The sequence below is a fragment of the Necator americanus genome, chromosome V (assembly GCF_031761385.1).
Source record: "Necator americanus strain Aroian chromosome V, whole genome shotgun sequence".
Taxonomy (NCBI): domain Eukaryota; kingdom Metazoa; phylum Nematoda; class Chromadorea; order Rhabditida; family Ancylostomatidae; genus Necator; species Necator americanus.
Window position 1 is genome coordinate 37182160 of NC_087375.1, and position 16572 is coordinate 37198731.

A 16572-nucleotide genomic window follows, 5' to 3' on the forward strand; every position below is an offset into this window, starting at 1 on the left:
CAATTTTGCTTTTCAAACAAAAAAACAGGAACCTACATTTATTTAAGAACGACAGACCAATCTTCGAATGTGTGCACGAGCAACACATCCAACACATCCACTCCAATAGTCACTTTCGGATAAAGTCTTTAACAGCTACTAACTAATGCACCTGAAGGAACGATCAACCACGTTGGGCAGTTGCATGGTCTCGGTCATTCCAGACTGACATGATTCTACAGTAACACATCTAATATCTAATCCTTAGTATAACAAGAACCAGTAAGTGTGAGCATTCGTCAACAAGCGAATAAATATGAAAAGTGGTCAACCTTAAGTGGTCTGTGTACACAGATTTCTAGCTGCAAATTGTGAAATTCCTGGAAAAGGAATGTAATTCCGACGCTCTGTAAGTTGACTAGAATATTTGAGCACATTCAAAATTTAAGGTTTTTACAAGTTTCGGGAGGAACGGATAATGATTTGTTTATAATTCTGTACCTACTCGACCCTAAAAAATTTTAGAACAAATATTCAGCTGTCGAAACACACGAGCTGCCTGACCTGTTCAGCCATTTATTCAAACACAGACTCGTGACCGGCTATGTAGCGTTCAATTTGAATATTCAAGTATTATACACCAGACTCGAATATTCGAATATTCAAATTTCGAAGAGGCATAGATGAGGCGTGTTGAATGGGTTGGCTACTCAGTACACAGTTGTTTTCAAATGATGATTACGAATACTAACATCTTCTCTGAACTGAAAGGGAAAACGGAAGAAAAGAGAAATGAACTTGCTGCAAGTGCACTTCCTGCTCAGACCCTGTTTTTTTCAATGCAGCGATAATGAATGAACATAGAAAGAAAATAATAATAGCTTCCACCAACATCTAAAAACAACGCAGCCGAAAAAATTACCACTAATGGGAATCAAACGGAGAGAAAAAGAATGTAGTAGATTTTGCACATTCGTGTACACGGTGTTCGCGAGTGGAGAATAAGTCGAGTATCGTCCACGTTCGCGTTCACGTCAAGTTACCATCCTTTGTTCTGTGATCAATAAAGAACTGGCTTTAACAAGTTTCACAACGCGAACATTTGTTATGATAAAAAAAACCTTTCCAGTAATAAGTGCCTTTCCAGTATACAGCAAAGTATGTCGAAAGATTTACAGAAGAAGAAGGTGCAAAGCTTTACTTCAAAATCGCTTCTACCACTACCCTTGCGTTTTCGGCTTCTGTAGTTCGATTTCTGTAGCTCGCCCAATTCCAAAAAGTGTGCTGCAAAGCGCTTAACACTACAGAAGAAATAGAAGAACATCAGCAGATGTTCAAGAATTGGTGGACCATACACAAATATTTCTCGTCAGGCTCAACTGAGATATCGGAGCCTATTCGCAGGATTCGTCAGTCTTTTTCAGAGCAAACAAGAATGACATTAACACATTGTGCTAGGGAGCGGAGGATCAGCTCCTGGACGATCACAGTTCCATATGTACTTCAGTAGAGTTGTCATAAGTTGTGTTTTTCCCAATCAATCGATCGCAGACAAAGAACGATTCCAAATCGAGTTAATATGAAAAAGAGGGCAGTAGGGGAACTGCAGCAAAGTCACTATCTGAAAGGAGATTTTGTGGATGTGGTCTCCGACTCTTCTTAAGAGGTCCCCTTTTAGTAAATCTGGATTGAATGCAAGCCGTAGGCCTGTTCACTCCATTTACATTAGTTTGTGATACCAAATGTTGTGTAGAAATACCGCCGACTTGATGGTCAGACTTCTTCACGAGATCCTTCAAGGAAAAATACGTTGTCCTTCGAGTTTCTTGCAAGAAGCGAAGCCAATGGCAACCTCTGCGCGCGATCGGGAAAAATAAAAGTATTACTGGTGCCCCCAAGGTCAAAAGACGAACGGTAGGAACGCAGGTGATTTTGAGTCGCTTATAGACGAAGATAAAACAAAGCGGTTATCGAAAAAATGCGAAAGAAAGAACGAAAGAGGGAGGAAAATAGAAAGAAGATGGTGACTGCTGGGCACCACAAGGACACGGTTGAGTTCCAAGTCATTGATCACGATGATCTCTGCATTCAATACAAAAAAGTGACGACATTTGAGTTTGAAAAAGCATGCTGGGCAATATTAATTGACTTTTGACAAGCTCATAAATCAAAATTATAGAAAATCTACCGAAGGTCACTATTTGTTGCTTCAGGAGTACGAAATAGTCACAACGTGAAAAGGTACTTAAGAAACTTTCGACGTTCTTTTTATGCCTCCTTTTTCGTGGGAAATGGAGGAAAAAAGGAGATCTACCGTCGCATTTCTACGTTTCACGTACCAGCAGGATTGGATTTGCCGTCTGGTTCGAACTCACTACGAAAATTACCGGCGCACGCTAACAGCTAGGAGCCGTTACACCTTCCCCAACTAGCGTATACTATGGATTCTTTTAAAAATTTCCTTATGTACGCATTGTCCGAGTGTGAGATTCGTAAAAAAAAACAGTTACAACAATAACAGTACGGAGGTAAATCAAGGAGGAGCGTTGATTCTGGAGGTGAATAGTTGAAATTTAAATAAATGCTGTTTTTTTCAATTGTTGCCGTTAACATTTGCAACAGCGCTAGTTCCACGTATGGACATCCTCAACAAATCCTAGTGACAGGCTGCTACTGTGGAAGACGACCAGCCTCATTGGTGGAGGGAATTTCCTAGCGTACGAGCGAGAAAAAAAATTGTGTAGTGGTAAAAAAGTAGCCCGTGATTTATTTATGTTGCCAAACATTCGAGAGTGCCGATAAGAATGTTTGACATTATCCGTAAGATCGCTAACCAAAAACCACATCACAACAATTCTTTTAGAAATGTCATGGTATTTCACCATATCTACCAACCATCTGGATTGTAAAGCACAATCCAGTTGGTTGCTACATCTGCTCGAAAGGCGTAGGAGAGACTGAAAAAAATGCAGATTCTGCTGTTTGGAGAGGTAGACAAATCGTTTATTGGTACCATTTTAACCTCACCAAAAGCCTTTTTGCTGACATGAGCACAAAATCAAAAAAGTTGTGTATGAAAAAAGTCGTTGGTACAGACGGATTATTCTTCGGGATATCAAATGGCCGATTCTTCCAGGTAGGAATGTTCTTAATCCTAGATCGGTTGCCTAGAGATTTTTGAGTGATGTCACCAACTCCTAATACAGGAGCAAAGTAGCCATACGAGGTGATACACTGCAAAATTTTAATTTTGTAAAAAGAACAGAGGCGGGTACGGGTGCATTATTGTTATCTTCGTAACTGAGTGAAGGATATTCAACTAGTTGTTTCGAAGATTCACATTCAACGGCGAGAAGTTGTCGTCTCTCAACATTTTTCACTGACGAACTTTTTTGAAGTGATGTTTAATCTGTCAAACCTTCATGTGGGAACTATTACAGCAAGAAATAAATTTTGCTTTAACTGTAAAATCAAACTATTATATTATTATATGTCGACATATTCAGGGAAATGACATGCGAAGCACATCTTCTTGAAACGTGCCGAAATGAAGAGGGGTGGTGCAATATTGTTTTCAGTGAAGGATAAAAGGATAAGGTTTCTGGCGTTAATTAATCCGCTTGGGATGCGCCCCCAAGTTCACTTCAATTCAGAATCGTCTGAGGTTTGCGAACGTCTAACTGGCCCACACAATAACTTGCGGTGGCTAGCCGATGCGTCAAGTTAGTGTTTCTATCCTCCCAGACAAGTCTGGTACCAATTTATCGACAGCGGAACCTCTTACCGAATCCGCGACACCCACCCCAAGTTGAGCTTATCTAAATTGACTCCTACGGATGCGGATTTAGTGAACTTTATGGAGAGTTTTCATTTTCAAATTGCAATGCTGTTGCAATGGCATTTATTTATTTATTTATTATTACAATATTATATTATAATATTATATATTGTATCTACTAATGACCTTTTAAAAAAGTTTCAGAGATAATAAACCTAATTTTTCGCAGGAGGGAAAGAAGAACATCGAGATGAAGAAAACAAACCGACTGTAAAATTTAAATGAAAACAGAGAATACGAAGAATGCCTGCAAACAAAGTCGCATTGGGACTCGTTCTTAGTAATTTGTGGGAAGAATTTTGCAATGATTGTTTTCTTGTTGCAGAAGGAGAGGATTTTTTCGTCATCGAAATACATTATTTGCAGCAAAACGAGACATTCGTTTATCTCTTTCTTCAGTCTCTTTGCACCTCATCCTAAATTTTTCTCGGAAACCTAAACTAAGAAAATGTTCGGAATTTTAGATGCATTCTCCAACGCAGTCAGGCTCAAATTCTAGACAAAAAATGTTGAAGGAAATTTTGTCGCCATAAATATGCAAGCTATTGTCATAAACGGTTACAATGGATTCCATTTCCTGGATACGTCATTCAGTTTCAACCTTAGAAAAACTTGAATGTAATAAATGTAATTCATGTACCCTCGTGCATGCGAAACACTTCAGTTTGACGCGCTTAGTGTGTTACACCAGTTGAGGATAAAGAAAAAAGTAGTTGACTTGAAAAATCACCCTGCAATGAGCGCTACACTCATCGAAGTGATTCAGCACCTAAATATTTAGAAGTGATTTTTTTGGTTCTTTTTTTCATCCGTGGAATAGGTTCGAACAAAAAACAACACTGTAATTATAGATACCATAAAAATGATCACTCACACTGTGCCGAATTCACTACGACGGCGTACTGGCCGTTTCCTTAGACCCTATAAGACATCAGTCATCCAGGCCATCCAGGATAAAACTCAGTTTACCAGCGGTCCATGCGCTGAAATTTCGAATGTATTATTGGAAAAAAGATGACCGAAGATTCGTTTTCAACACCATTTAAAGGCAGAATACATGAATCTGAGGTGGTGATGGAATTGGCTGGAAAAGCTAGAGATGGTATTCAAGATTGAGAGATCCGGGTTGGTACCGCTCTCAGTGATGCGTTCTCGCCAACCTATCCAAGTGAAACCAATATTTTGCTGATTGGAGCTGAATGTATGCATAAGCGTAGCGTTCCTACAAACCTCGTAGGAACTAAAGAGGATCCACGCCGTTTTTCCTTTTTCTATGACGACTAGGAAGAGGAAGGAAGAACGGATCCTCCTCACAATTACCTCACAACCCTCGATTTCTACATCGTAAAAGAACAGGTGTATTGCATACTGGCGGACTGAACGTTATGCAAACAAAGATTAAAAAGCACCTGCGTGTACAGCTACCACGTTCCTCCCATCGGTGCAATGGCAGCACTTGACTTCTCGAATTATGTCTTCATTTTTTAGAACCACGACAATCATATACCTTTGAGCTTATCAGTTTTATATACACAAAAAATGTCAACAATGTCCCTAACTACCTCTTATCCATATACTGAGAAAACAGTAAAAATAAAACGTAGAATTACGTTCAACCTTGAAAGTTTCAAATTTAAGATCTCGTCACGTGAGGTCACACGTGTAGACATTAAGAGTCAAACAATGAAACGTAGAAGGAAAATTCAGCAAGTTTCCGTTCAAAAGTTCCGTTCCGTTTTTCGCGCAGCAGAAAATCCGCCTAATTTCCCAGACAATCAAATGGAAAATATTAGAATAGAATATATATAAGAATAGAATTTATAAATTATTAGAATTCGTGTTAGAAAGTCACTAGCTTATCCCTCCACCTTCCAAACAAGTCTGGTACCAATTTATCGACCCCAGAAGGATGAAAGGCTTGGTTTGCACAGGTGGGTTTTCGAACCACCGACCGTGCAGCTACAGCGGACCTCTAAATGACTACGCTACCCCAGCTAGATGGCGCCACCCTGATGCTTCCTGTACAAGACGACAATCTAGTCCAGAAGCAAGCTGGTTAACAAATAATTACATTTTGTGCGAAAAAGTTAAATCGTGGTTGGTTAGAAAACCACAGATTTTGAGATCATGATCGAATCTATTCTAGAAGCGTTTTTTGCGTGTCCATGTCATTTTTAGGAGGAGTGATTTCGTATTTGGCAAGGGTCAAAATTAGTCTGATCCTGGATAGAAATTTACGCCTCATTCTGTAGATAACATATCACGAAAATAAAGATGTTGGGATCCCTTTACGAAATGATACATAGGGTTATGGGTCGGCATTTTTCAAGACTGGACGGGAACCGCTGGGATCATTGGAGAACCAAAGTTCGCTCTCCTTAGTATTTTCATCAAAGAAATTCTTTTCTTCCTTTCCACATTATCCACATGAAATGATAACATCTGTTCCATTGTTTTTGGTATTAACAACACCATTAAGCAAAGATGTAATGGGCGGAGATGTAGACCTGCCCTTCATCTCGTCACCACCCACCTTGGTTAGTTCTGTTATGTTCTCTGAGTGCTCGTTTATGCTCTCACTTTATCATTCTTCTTAGCTGAAAGGTCCTAAAGTGTTCCAACCGGACATCCACTGATCTTAAGCATATCGGGCAAGCAATTCTATCTGATCTAGATTTTTTTCTTATTGAATCGTATCCATGCCACCGAAAAGCATCGCCTGTGCGAAATTTGCATATCTTTACCTAGACGTTGTAAATAACCTAGCGTTTACCTCCTCTATGCGTTATAAATAATCTACTGTCTACCTAGCAATTTCGACAGCAAGCGAACTTGAGTGTCCTGGTTTCAAGAGGATGACGATTCAAGATTACCTGATGCTTCAACAAAGCATATTCGATCAATTCTTGCTGGAATCCCATATTTTAACTAAAACAGCTGATTTTCTTCACTGGAAACCGTACTTTTTTTAAAACTATACATGTTATAACTATAATGTCAAGTTATAAGTTCTAGTACACTTTACTTGGGAATAATCTGTGAAATTTTGATGCATTCAAAAAAAAAAGAGCGAGTGAAAATTTTATAGCAGTGCAAATAATCACTGAACGCAAGTTCTGTTAAATTTATCAGCAAACTGAAGTAGGAATATTAATAATTCCCTCTACAAGTACTAATTAATACTGTTCACGTAATTTTATGGCTTTGAATGTCAGCACTACCTCCTGGTCCTATGGAATATATTCCTCCTCGTGTCGTCCTTATTTTTCGCCATCCTCTCTTCGCCTCTGAACAACTGCTTTTCTTATTACGCGTTATTGGTTCACAACCCTTTTTTTTCATTGGTACCTCCTCTTACCTATGGCACCTCTTGGTATTCTCGAGAAACGTAACGTAGGTAGCGATCTAATCACTACTTTTTTGCCTAACTGGCACTGGCCGAATTCCCTGCTCAGCTTTTCCCTGACTGGCACCGCTTGGTGCCGTATGCGAAGAAGCGAACGTGAAAGCAGGTACCGTGGACGAAGCTCATTGTAATTTTTCGACGACACCGTCATTAGTTGGATTAAATATCTTTTCATTTTCTTACCAGTTCGAGTAGTTTCAACTTCTAGGCTTACTAGCTACTGCCGGATTGAACTCCTGTTAAATACAAAGTTTTAAAGAAGTGAAAGTGACAGTGAATTCTAACTCTTATGATTAACTATTCTGTGGACGTGTCGTTACTCTCCATTTGTCTCAAACATACCTGTGCCAATATTCCAAGAGAACAGAGGAGTTATGATGTGGGATAAAATGTTCAGCGGACTGTTCGGAGCCAGCGCCTGAATGCCTGTGCTGTTTGTGGCCAGAGTTCGGTGAAGAAACTTAAGAAACTTCGATGTTCACAAATTCAACTGCGTTTGATATCAGTCCATAGATAATTTCCTCAGTAAAACTGTACACTTTAAATTCGGAGGTGCTCTCTAAGAGGCACGGAAATCAAGCATCTGTGGAAACCGTAGAAATCCACCTTCAGCATTTGTAGTTTGCTGATTTCAATATCACATCTTAGACCACAGGGAACAGAAAGTCATACACTACAGTTGTAGTCATGGATCATAGACCACAAAGTGTAACTATTTCTCTATTAAAATCGGAAACGACCATTTTAACATGGATCATAATCTCACGAACAAAACAGGTTCACGTGCGGGTAAAAAGTTCCACCGCGGTCTCACGGTCAATAGCTTGGGACCAGCGACCAGATCAACAAACTGGCATAGTACAGAAATACCAGGAAAATCAAAGCGTTCGGGTCGTGAATTATCGAAACAGCCGTGGATCCGTTCATCCTCCCTTGTAGTTAGACAACGACGGTGTTGAGGACGGCGTCCTTTAATATGAAGTGCTAAAGGAACCTGCCACGCTTGTGCACGCGCCGCATCCACGTGCGTGCTGTCGAGAATCAATGAAGTTTCCTCAGCGCTTAACCGGAGTATGTACAATTGGATGCGTTTCTAACATTCCTCGCGGGAGCTGAAGCGGTTCCCACGCTGTTTTTTTACGACGATTGGAGGAGAATGAACGGAGCCATCTTCGTTTCCGTAGTCTAGAAGCCGAATTCTACGTTTTCCCTGGTGTTGTCGTACCACGTCAATTTCGTGGTACGCTGCCTATAAACAACTACGTAACTTCAAGAAGACGAACGTAAAAAACTTTGCATTGGTGACATCAACACAAACTTTCCTCAAAACTCTATGTTGTTCCATAACATTTTATTATTAATTGTTTTAAAATAGGTCAATATTTTTCTTGGAAAGATTCTTCACAATGCAAGAGAAAATGAGTTCTCATTTAGAATCTCCCTACATCTTCTCCCTAATTGACAGCAATTATGATTGCTCAAGAAAATGTAATGTGTAAGGACAAATCTTTTATCATTTCGACTTCCTGCTCCCTTTTGATAATTTTAAATTTTGTCAGTAACTGTTCTTAACTGTAAAGATGAATCATTTGTCGTTGTATGCGCATTTTATCATCCTTGATATACATAAAGTAGCATAACTTCCAGAAAGAAGTTAGTTTGCCATGCTGCTGCCGTGTGCGAGGCGTGCCGTTCTGAACCCTATGATGCACTGTTACGGTGCATCATCCATATCCGTCCGAAATTGCTATGATCCGAGGAACAAGATCTCTGGTGCGTATAATCCCAACATAAAGGTGAGAACCTTTTTGTAGAAGTCAAAACAGTCGGAAATTCGTAGATGTTTTATTGAAAGACTTCCTTATTAAAAGAACAAGAGATTGTTAATGGAAACTACGAAAGCTTCGAAAAAGAAAAACGCATAAACTCTGAAAAACCGCTGAATTCGTCAGAATCTCCTAATCTCTTATTTTAGCATCTCATCAGAAGATGATATTCAGTAGTCCCATTTCTTTTTCTCGATCAATCGTCTACAAACTTCACAAAATCTTTGAGGGTTGGTCAGAAATTGATAGGTGACGGATGTACGAGTTCGAGTTCAAAGTATAGGGCTGCAATGCATGAACTTCGAAAAAACGACGGTGAGTGACAGCGCGCCACCGTCACTCGCTCCTAATCTGTGACAGGGCAGGAAAATTTCAGAACAGCTCAGCTTTGTTATCAGACCAGATACCTCTCTTTGAAATCTACCACCCCAAAAATGGCATGCGGTTGAAAAAGAAGCGAAATCCCGTCAAATGTTTGCCAAAAGACAATAATTTGAACTCAACATAGCCTGAGGTAGTAGTCGAGGAAGTAGATATTCGTACTTTCACATTTCATCAGAACATCGAAAAAAAAAAATTATTTAAAAGAACCATATAAAGTTGTCAATTTTTTATTTTTATCCCATTTTTATGATTTTGATTACTGCGTAGTGAAACTGTCCAGTTTGTTTTCTTGGTTCAAGTTCATGTGCGGTGTTTATAGAATTATGTCGAATCATGGCAAGGAGGGAGAAGTAGTTCGATGGGAAATGCATGACATCCAAAAACCTCGAACCATTCTAAGCCCTTTGATAAAGATGAAGTTGACAAAACTTCGGCCCGCTAATGAGGTTTCACCGAAATTTCGATGGCACAGCAGGAAAGGATAAATCCAGTCCACAACTAGATATTTTCTCCAGAAAATATGACCATTCGAAACAAAACACAAACACAGCATGCCGTCAATACATTTTTCTTTGTTCAAACCATGCACTGATTCTGGCCCGATCACAACGTTACTCCATCTGTTTTTTTTTAAAAGAAAACTCGTGAAACAGATGTTCATTTACTATTTCGTTTTTGAAAGTTAAGTATAGAGGCAGGAATTTCACTTTCAGGATACTTTTAACGGCTTTAAAGGTAAGGCAAATATCGATGAATTTTTAAGTAAAAGTATATTTCCCAGTACTAATATATTTTACAGAGAGTTGGTCCGTCACTTGTAATTGATGGGACGTCATCATTCATGACGAGACCGGTATTCGAGCAGCTAACAAGGCTGCAAAGGACTCATGACGCTGGTCCAGGTGAGAACTTGTGACAAATACTACATAGATTGTCTTTCCATCGTGTAACGGCAGCCTAAGGACGTTCAATCTTGCTGTCGCAGGCTTTTCCTCCATCCTCAATTCAGAATCTTTCAGAATTTGGCGTTCAGCCGAGCAAATGGCAAAGGCTTTTTTTGATCATCACTAAAATGTATCGAAGTCAGGACGACATTCCTCTTTATGTGGCGTGAGGATTTTTCTCTTCTTTTCCAAGGAACATGGAGCGAGACATCTAATCGGAGACAGTTCATTATCAGCAGAGAAAAATATGTGACGTTGATCAGAAGAAAGAGCTCGCAAAGAAATGTAAGATAGGGCAGCAGCAGAAATTTCTAAGATAGGGCATCAGTGATCCATATTGCTGCAATTTTCAGCTGACCAGGCTTTCTTAAGTACAGGATATCACACGAGAGAAAAACTCCTACAGAGGTATACCACCAGTGCTTCCAAATGGATAAGACTTATGTACACCAAAAATCCTTTTTTTTAGCAGTAGCCGTAGTGCTTATGTTTTACCTAAATGAGAGGGTCACTATTGAAAAAAAAGACTGGGATAACCTGACGAAAGAGCCCTAGATGAACATTCTTCCCATGTCCCACTATTTTTTGTTTAGATGGGACAGAGGCTGGATTTCGAGCATACTTTCAGGCGGTGGCACGAGATTTCATGCTGAATTCTACTGTCGGTGCATATATCAGAGAATTCCATCATGGTAATCTACGAACACATCTTCAGAGAAGCGAGCAAGAACACATTTCAAGATCGCACAGTACAAAAACCCTGTTTCTCTTGGTTCTTGGTTTTGTTGCCATTTTAACTTCAAAGGTCTTCAAAGGCAACCGCTCCCTACACGTTTTTCACTTCTTTTCAATGAACAAACAATAACTACATGACATTACTGCCTACACATGGAACAGATATTTTCTCATAAATTCTTCTTGAAGGGACGCACTAAGAACGTAGGAGAAAGTTCGGAGAACAAAGGACTTTGATAGACCAAAGGCGAAGTTGAAAAAAAAATTTAAGTGATGTACCTACCACTATTGTTTTAAATAGTGACGGACGCAAGGTATCAAAAACGCCTGACAAACAAATAAATTCGACAATAAATCGTCAAGAACACACCTATAAGGGACATCAAACATCTAGTGTCGGTGCGAGGCTCACGTGTTTGGTGGGGGTCCCACTCACAGCGATGGAACGATCGGAAACGATAAATTCCTCAGAGTTCCTTTCTCTCGTTTTTCGTTTGTTTTCTTCTCCTGTCAACGTATAATAGTGCATAGGTAGGTTTAGGTAATTTCCTTCAAATCTTTTTTCGTTTTTGTTAGGTGAACCGATATTTCTGGGGGCCATGATAGAGAAGATTAAGTTTCCACCAACTAAGATTTTTGAGAAGATGCTAGCGGACAAATAAAACCATTAAATTAACGAAAAAGACTACGCTGCGATCATGACTAAGAAAAACGCTGACGATATGAAACCACGCAGAAAATGTTGCACAGAAATTAAACCTTGGAAATCATCTGATTTCTCGGATCTTAGAGTAGCCTCAATAGCAAACAGCTGAGAATAGACTTTCTAAAGACTGCAAAAAAGAAATAAGGGAGGGGGGGACCAAAAAATTTAAAATATTAAAAAGAAAATTGCTCATAACTGTCAAATAGCCTGACCAGATTTCTGATAATTGGACTTTTCCACACTCACAACACATCAGTTCTCTGATACTAGGGTGTAGAGACTTCTTGAAGAGTATCCAAACCGAATAATCGTTCATTCCGCTCAAACTTTTATGTTCGGTTTTTGTTTATTATTGTTTATTTATTTATCTTCATTAAGAAGAAAAATAAAGCTGGATGTACTAATTCTTTAATCATTCCAATCTCCCCGCATCCTACTGGAAGTTAGCTTCTAACCAATCTGCATTTGGAAGTTAAGAACGACTTTTATGCTCAATGATTTTTGCTGAATTACCAGTTCGATGAGAGCAGTCTTAAGTGCCCCCATAAACTCTCTTTTCGCTCTAAAGACTACTTAGTCCTACTCATTTATTGTATCACTACACGAAAAAAAGGAAAAAAAAATTGGAAAACGAAAAAAGCGAGGAGCTCATTGCACTATTCTTCCTTTCTTCGATCCCATCGACTGGAACGGTCGCCAATGGCTGCTTCTACCGTAGCCGTAATGTATTAGGCCGACACAAAATGTCTGACTCATGGTTTCTTCAACCAATTCTTGGAATAAACCTTCCATTGGAGCAGAGCAAAGGAGGGATAAGTATGTGTCAAAGAAAAAAGAATGCGCGCCGTTCACTCATGCAAAGGCTGCTGCAGTATGGCAAAAATGTGCTATGTGCTGTATTGCTTGGCCGGAACGGCGGACACAACACGAACGACGACGGATAGGCTCGCTATAGCCAGCCGTGAGCGGTTGAAAACCTTCCAATGCAATTGTCTGCACTATATTCCGTCCCAAATCCCAATTAAGTCGGCCAGCACCAGCAGTGCATGTATGCTACTCAAACAATAACTTCCATATTGAGCAGCAAACATTTCATCCCTACTGTGCTTGTGAATTCATTTTTCGCTCAATCCATTCATTATTATAGTTCCTGAGCTAATTTGAATCAAAGTTTCAACATTCAGGTGCGGCACCATGAACCGTATGCACGACCGAATGCGTATCGTCGCAACTTCTCTGGGAGTCGCTGGATTCTTCATTCTCTTCTACTACTGCCATTACGCGAACGTTAACAGAGTTATGCGCGATCGCAACGCCGGATATCAGTTGTCAGGAAACCAATTCTAAACATCGGAGTAACCATTCTCCTATTTCTCACATATGCATACGATCTTGACGAAATGATTTTGCATGGCTGCTTCTTTAGGTTCGAATTGTAGTGCTCGCTATAATATTATACGAACTAAGATTTTTGTTTTAAGCTAATTCAACATAATGTCACAAAAATCTTGGATACTTTTTATGTCCTTTCTTATTGCACCTTCTTTCAAACACGCTTGTCTGGAAAAGTTTTAAGCACGACTTCTTTTCTGCGATAAATGGTGATACGACAGAGGAGACAGCGCGGAGAGTCAGAAAAAAAGATACTCGTATCAAAGGAAGAATGAAAATCTACACTACGGACAAAAATTTAGTCAGATTACTGTTATATGGAAAAAGGAATCGTTATTGTCCATATAATCGATATATGGGCGTTTCAAGAATGTGAAGTGTTTGGCAAGTATCGTGCTTAAATCCCCTAGTGAGAACTATGCAGAGATCCCTTAGCTTTTCTGGTGGTGAAGATATCAAGTCAAAAATTCAAAAATTCTGAATTCAACTAGGTATAAAAACCAACTGAGTAAAAAGCAACCAGCTAGATTGCAAAAGACGAATATATTCAGCGTCTTCATCGTGAAGTGTCCAGAAACGAAGAAACGAGCATTGGGAACCCCAAAGTCCTTAAGAGTAGTATTTTGAACTAGCATATCATGAAATTAACGATGTTACGATCTCTGCAGGAGTGAATAGGAGTGTAGTTGATGTATGTGAGTGTAATCACGCCCAATTAGAGTCAAATGTACCATCTCTTCGGCCGGTCTCAAAACGCGGACCGAGAACTGTAACTAGTTTCTCAATAGTTGTAAGAATGGGTATTGGATACTTGTCTGTTTTTGAAATGAAGTCGTATCATATCCAGTGACTCGAAACTTGTACACAGAAAACAGTTAAAGGCATCACTCCACGAATCTGAGGTGGTACGGATTTCCGGTGGAGTATTCGTTTACGGGATAGTAGATTATGCAGAGGGGGTGATTCCATCCATTTCTTTCTAATTGCCGTAAAAACGGCCCGGAAGATACGGCTTCGGGCGTTCTGGCACACTATTTTCTACAACAAGTTCGACTGGAGCGCGAAAGGCTTATGTGGCGCCTCATCTTCCGGGCCGTTTTTCACGGCAATTAGGAAGAAATGGACGGAATCACCCTCTTCTCCATAACCTACTATCCCTTATAAGAATACTCCACCTGAAATCTGCACCACATCAGATACGTGGAGCGATGTCTTTAAGGTGAGGTACAGAACCCGCAAAATGATGAAAAGGTCCTGTTCTTTTGCATTTTCACTAAAGGGTGACTTATACTATCTTATTTTTGCTTTAATCAATCCTTGATGACGTCGGAGTTGTTTGACAGAAACCGTGCAAAATTGCATCCAATATTGGTGTCAATATGAAGAGAAACCATCGAACACCTGTATGAGTACGATACGTCACAAACAAAAAAAAACATGATGAAAGAAATAAAAAAAATATAAAAATAAAATAAAAATGAAATAAAATAAAATAAAATTTAAAAAAAAGAAAATAAATGGTTTATATTACTACCTATAACTTTTGATTCTTTGACCTTCGGTCACAACTATCAAATTTAAACATTACAAACAGCTCTGTGATTATCTTTAAAGATAAAGTGTCCATCGTTAATCAATCCCTTCACTTCAATTCAGGACCGTTTAAAATTAATGAGCCCGTGTCCACCCTATAAAATGGACTGCGGGTCTTGCGGATGCATCAATTTAATGTTTTTATCTTCCCAGTCAAGTCTGCTACTATTTTTTCGATCTCGAAGAGATAAAAGGCTTGGTTAGCACTAGTGCGGTTGCGAACCATTGATCGATCATGCAGTCATAGCCGAACCTCTTACCGACCATAATTATCTCATATAAGAGGAATGGAACTATCTAGAGGTTAATTCGTATTAAGGGCCAAGAGATCGGATAAGGCAGACCTGATTTTCCTGCATAGTTTGCAAATTGCCTCGGTCAGTCTGAACATCCGGCTAACGCCGGATATCAGACTTCTTCTGGGTGCACATTTCGTCCCCTTCACTGAACAACAGAAACTAAATGTAGTAACATTTCTCGAAAAATTGAATTTGTATATTTTCTAACGACGCTTTCCTCCTTCCTTCGTTTTAGAGATTTTAACATCCACGAGATGACCATGAATCGAAGTCAACATTCCATGGTCCACTACTTAAACGCTTCAGAGCTACATTTGGAGTGTCCAAGCTTAATTTTACACACCCATATATTTTTAAAAATTACTGAACATAATTCGAAGCATGAGTTTTTCATCCCTTTCTCCTCAATAATTAGCGCAGAATAATGTGCCGACATGAAAAAACATCAACGTCGTACCGATAAAAAAAGGAACCACGTCAGATCACATAAACTGTTAGCCACTATTTAACCAGCCGTTTGCATGCGTGTTTCCAAATTTAGAAGGGAAGATGTTATCCACCTGACGAGAAAAGTGTGCGGTGGGAATAGATCTGTGGTTGAGTAATAGGCTTTTATGCGCACAACGTTTCGCTTACTTCTTGGGAAATTCACTTGGAGTTTTGGCGCAATACAATACTGCCCCGAGGCGCCGTGAGACCCGTCTAAACCATTTTGCCGATTTCTAACGCTGGCGGACTGATTCGACGTCATGGGACATATCCCACCACATTTTATTGTTTGCTGGCGCTGGTGCACCAATTCGTCGCCATGAATCCATCCCATCCCATTTTATAGCTTTCTGGGGCTTTCGCAGCAATTTTACGGCGTTGGAACCGTCTCACTACTTTCTGCAATTTCGCCTTGTAAACATGTATACCGGCTAAAGCTGGACTTCAGAGTTTCTGTGCTGTTCGCCTGGCTCGCCTTCACTGACAAATGAAAATTATTAGGGGTGGTATTTTTTGTAAACTTAGGATTAAGTTTTTCGAACAACGCTTTCTTTTTTTATAAACGTAGGCAAAAGATTTGATGGAATAACACCGTTATTATATGGTATGATCATGATAGATTGGTGTACACTCAGACACAATTGCATCTGATTTCTGTGGATGGTACAGCGTACCTTTTATTAAAACTGTCTTTGATCAATTTTTGGAAAAATTGAGCCGTTTGTATCCAGCGTAGAAGAGTTAAATGAACGTTCACTTCTCATCGACTCATCATTATTATCAGTTAATAAAACGCGTATCAACGTCATTAATTCCGAATAAAAGGCATCTACACCTGGAAATGGAGGTAAATTCTGGAAAATTAGGCTGCACGAGAATCACAAAGTTCACCGGAAATTTTACGAGAAACAAATTGCAGAGTTGTACAGTGAAAAGAGTAAAGTGTCTGACATCAATTAATCCGTTTGGGATGCGCCACTG

At 39.5% G+C, this 16572-nt stretch overlaps 1 protein-coding gene across 1 annotated transcript; it reads left to right on the forward strand.

Moving 5' to 3' along the window:
• Positions 1 to 8887: 8887 nt before the first annotated feature.
• Positions 8888 to 13165, forward strand: RB195_016344 (uncharacterized protein; the record flags this gene model as incomplete). Its single annotated transcript, XM_013446345.2, has 4 exons — positions 8888 to 9019; positions 10233 to 10335; positions 10453 to 10543; positions 13003 to 13165. 4 exons carry the CDS (start codon positions 8888 to 8890, stop codon positions 13163 to 13165), a joined length of 489 nt encoding a protein of 162 aa, XP_013301799.2.
• Positions 13166 to 16572: the final 3407 nt, after the last annotated feature.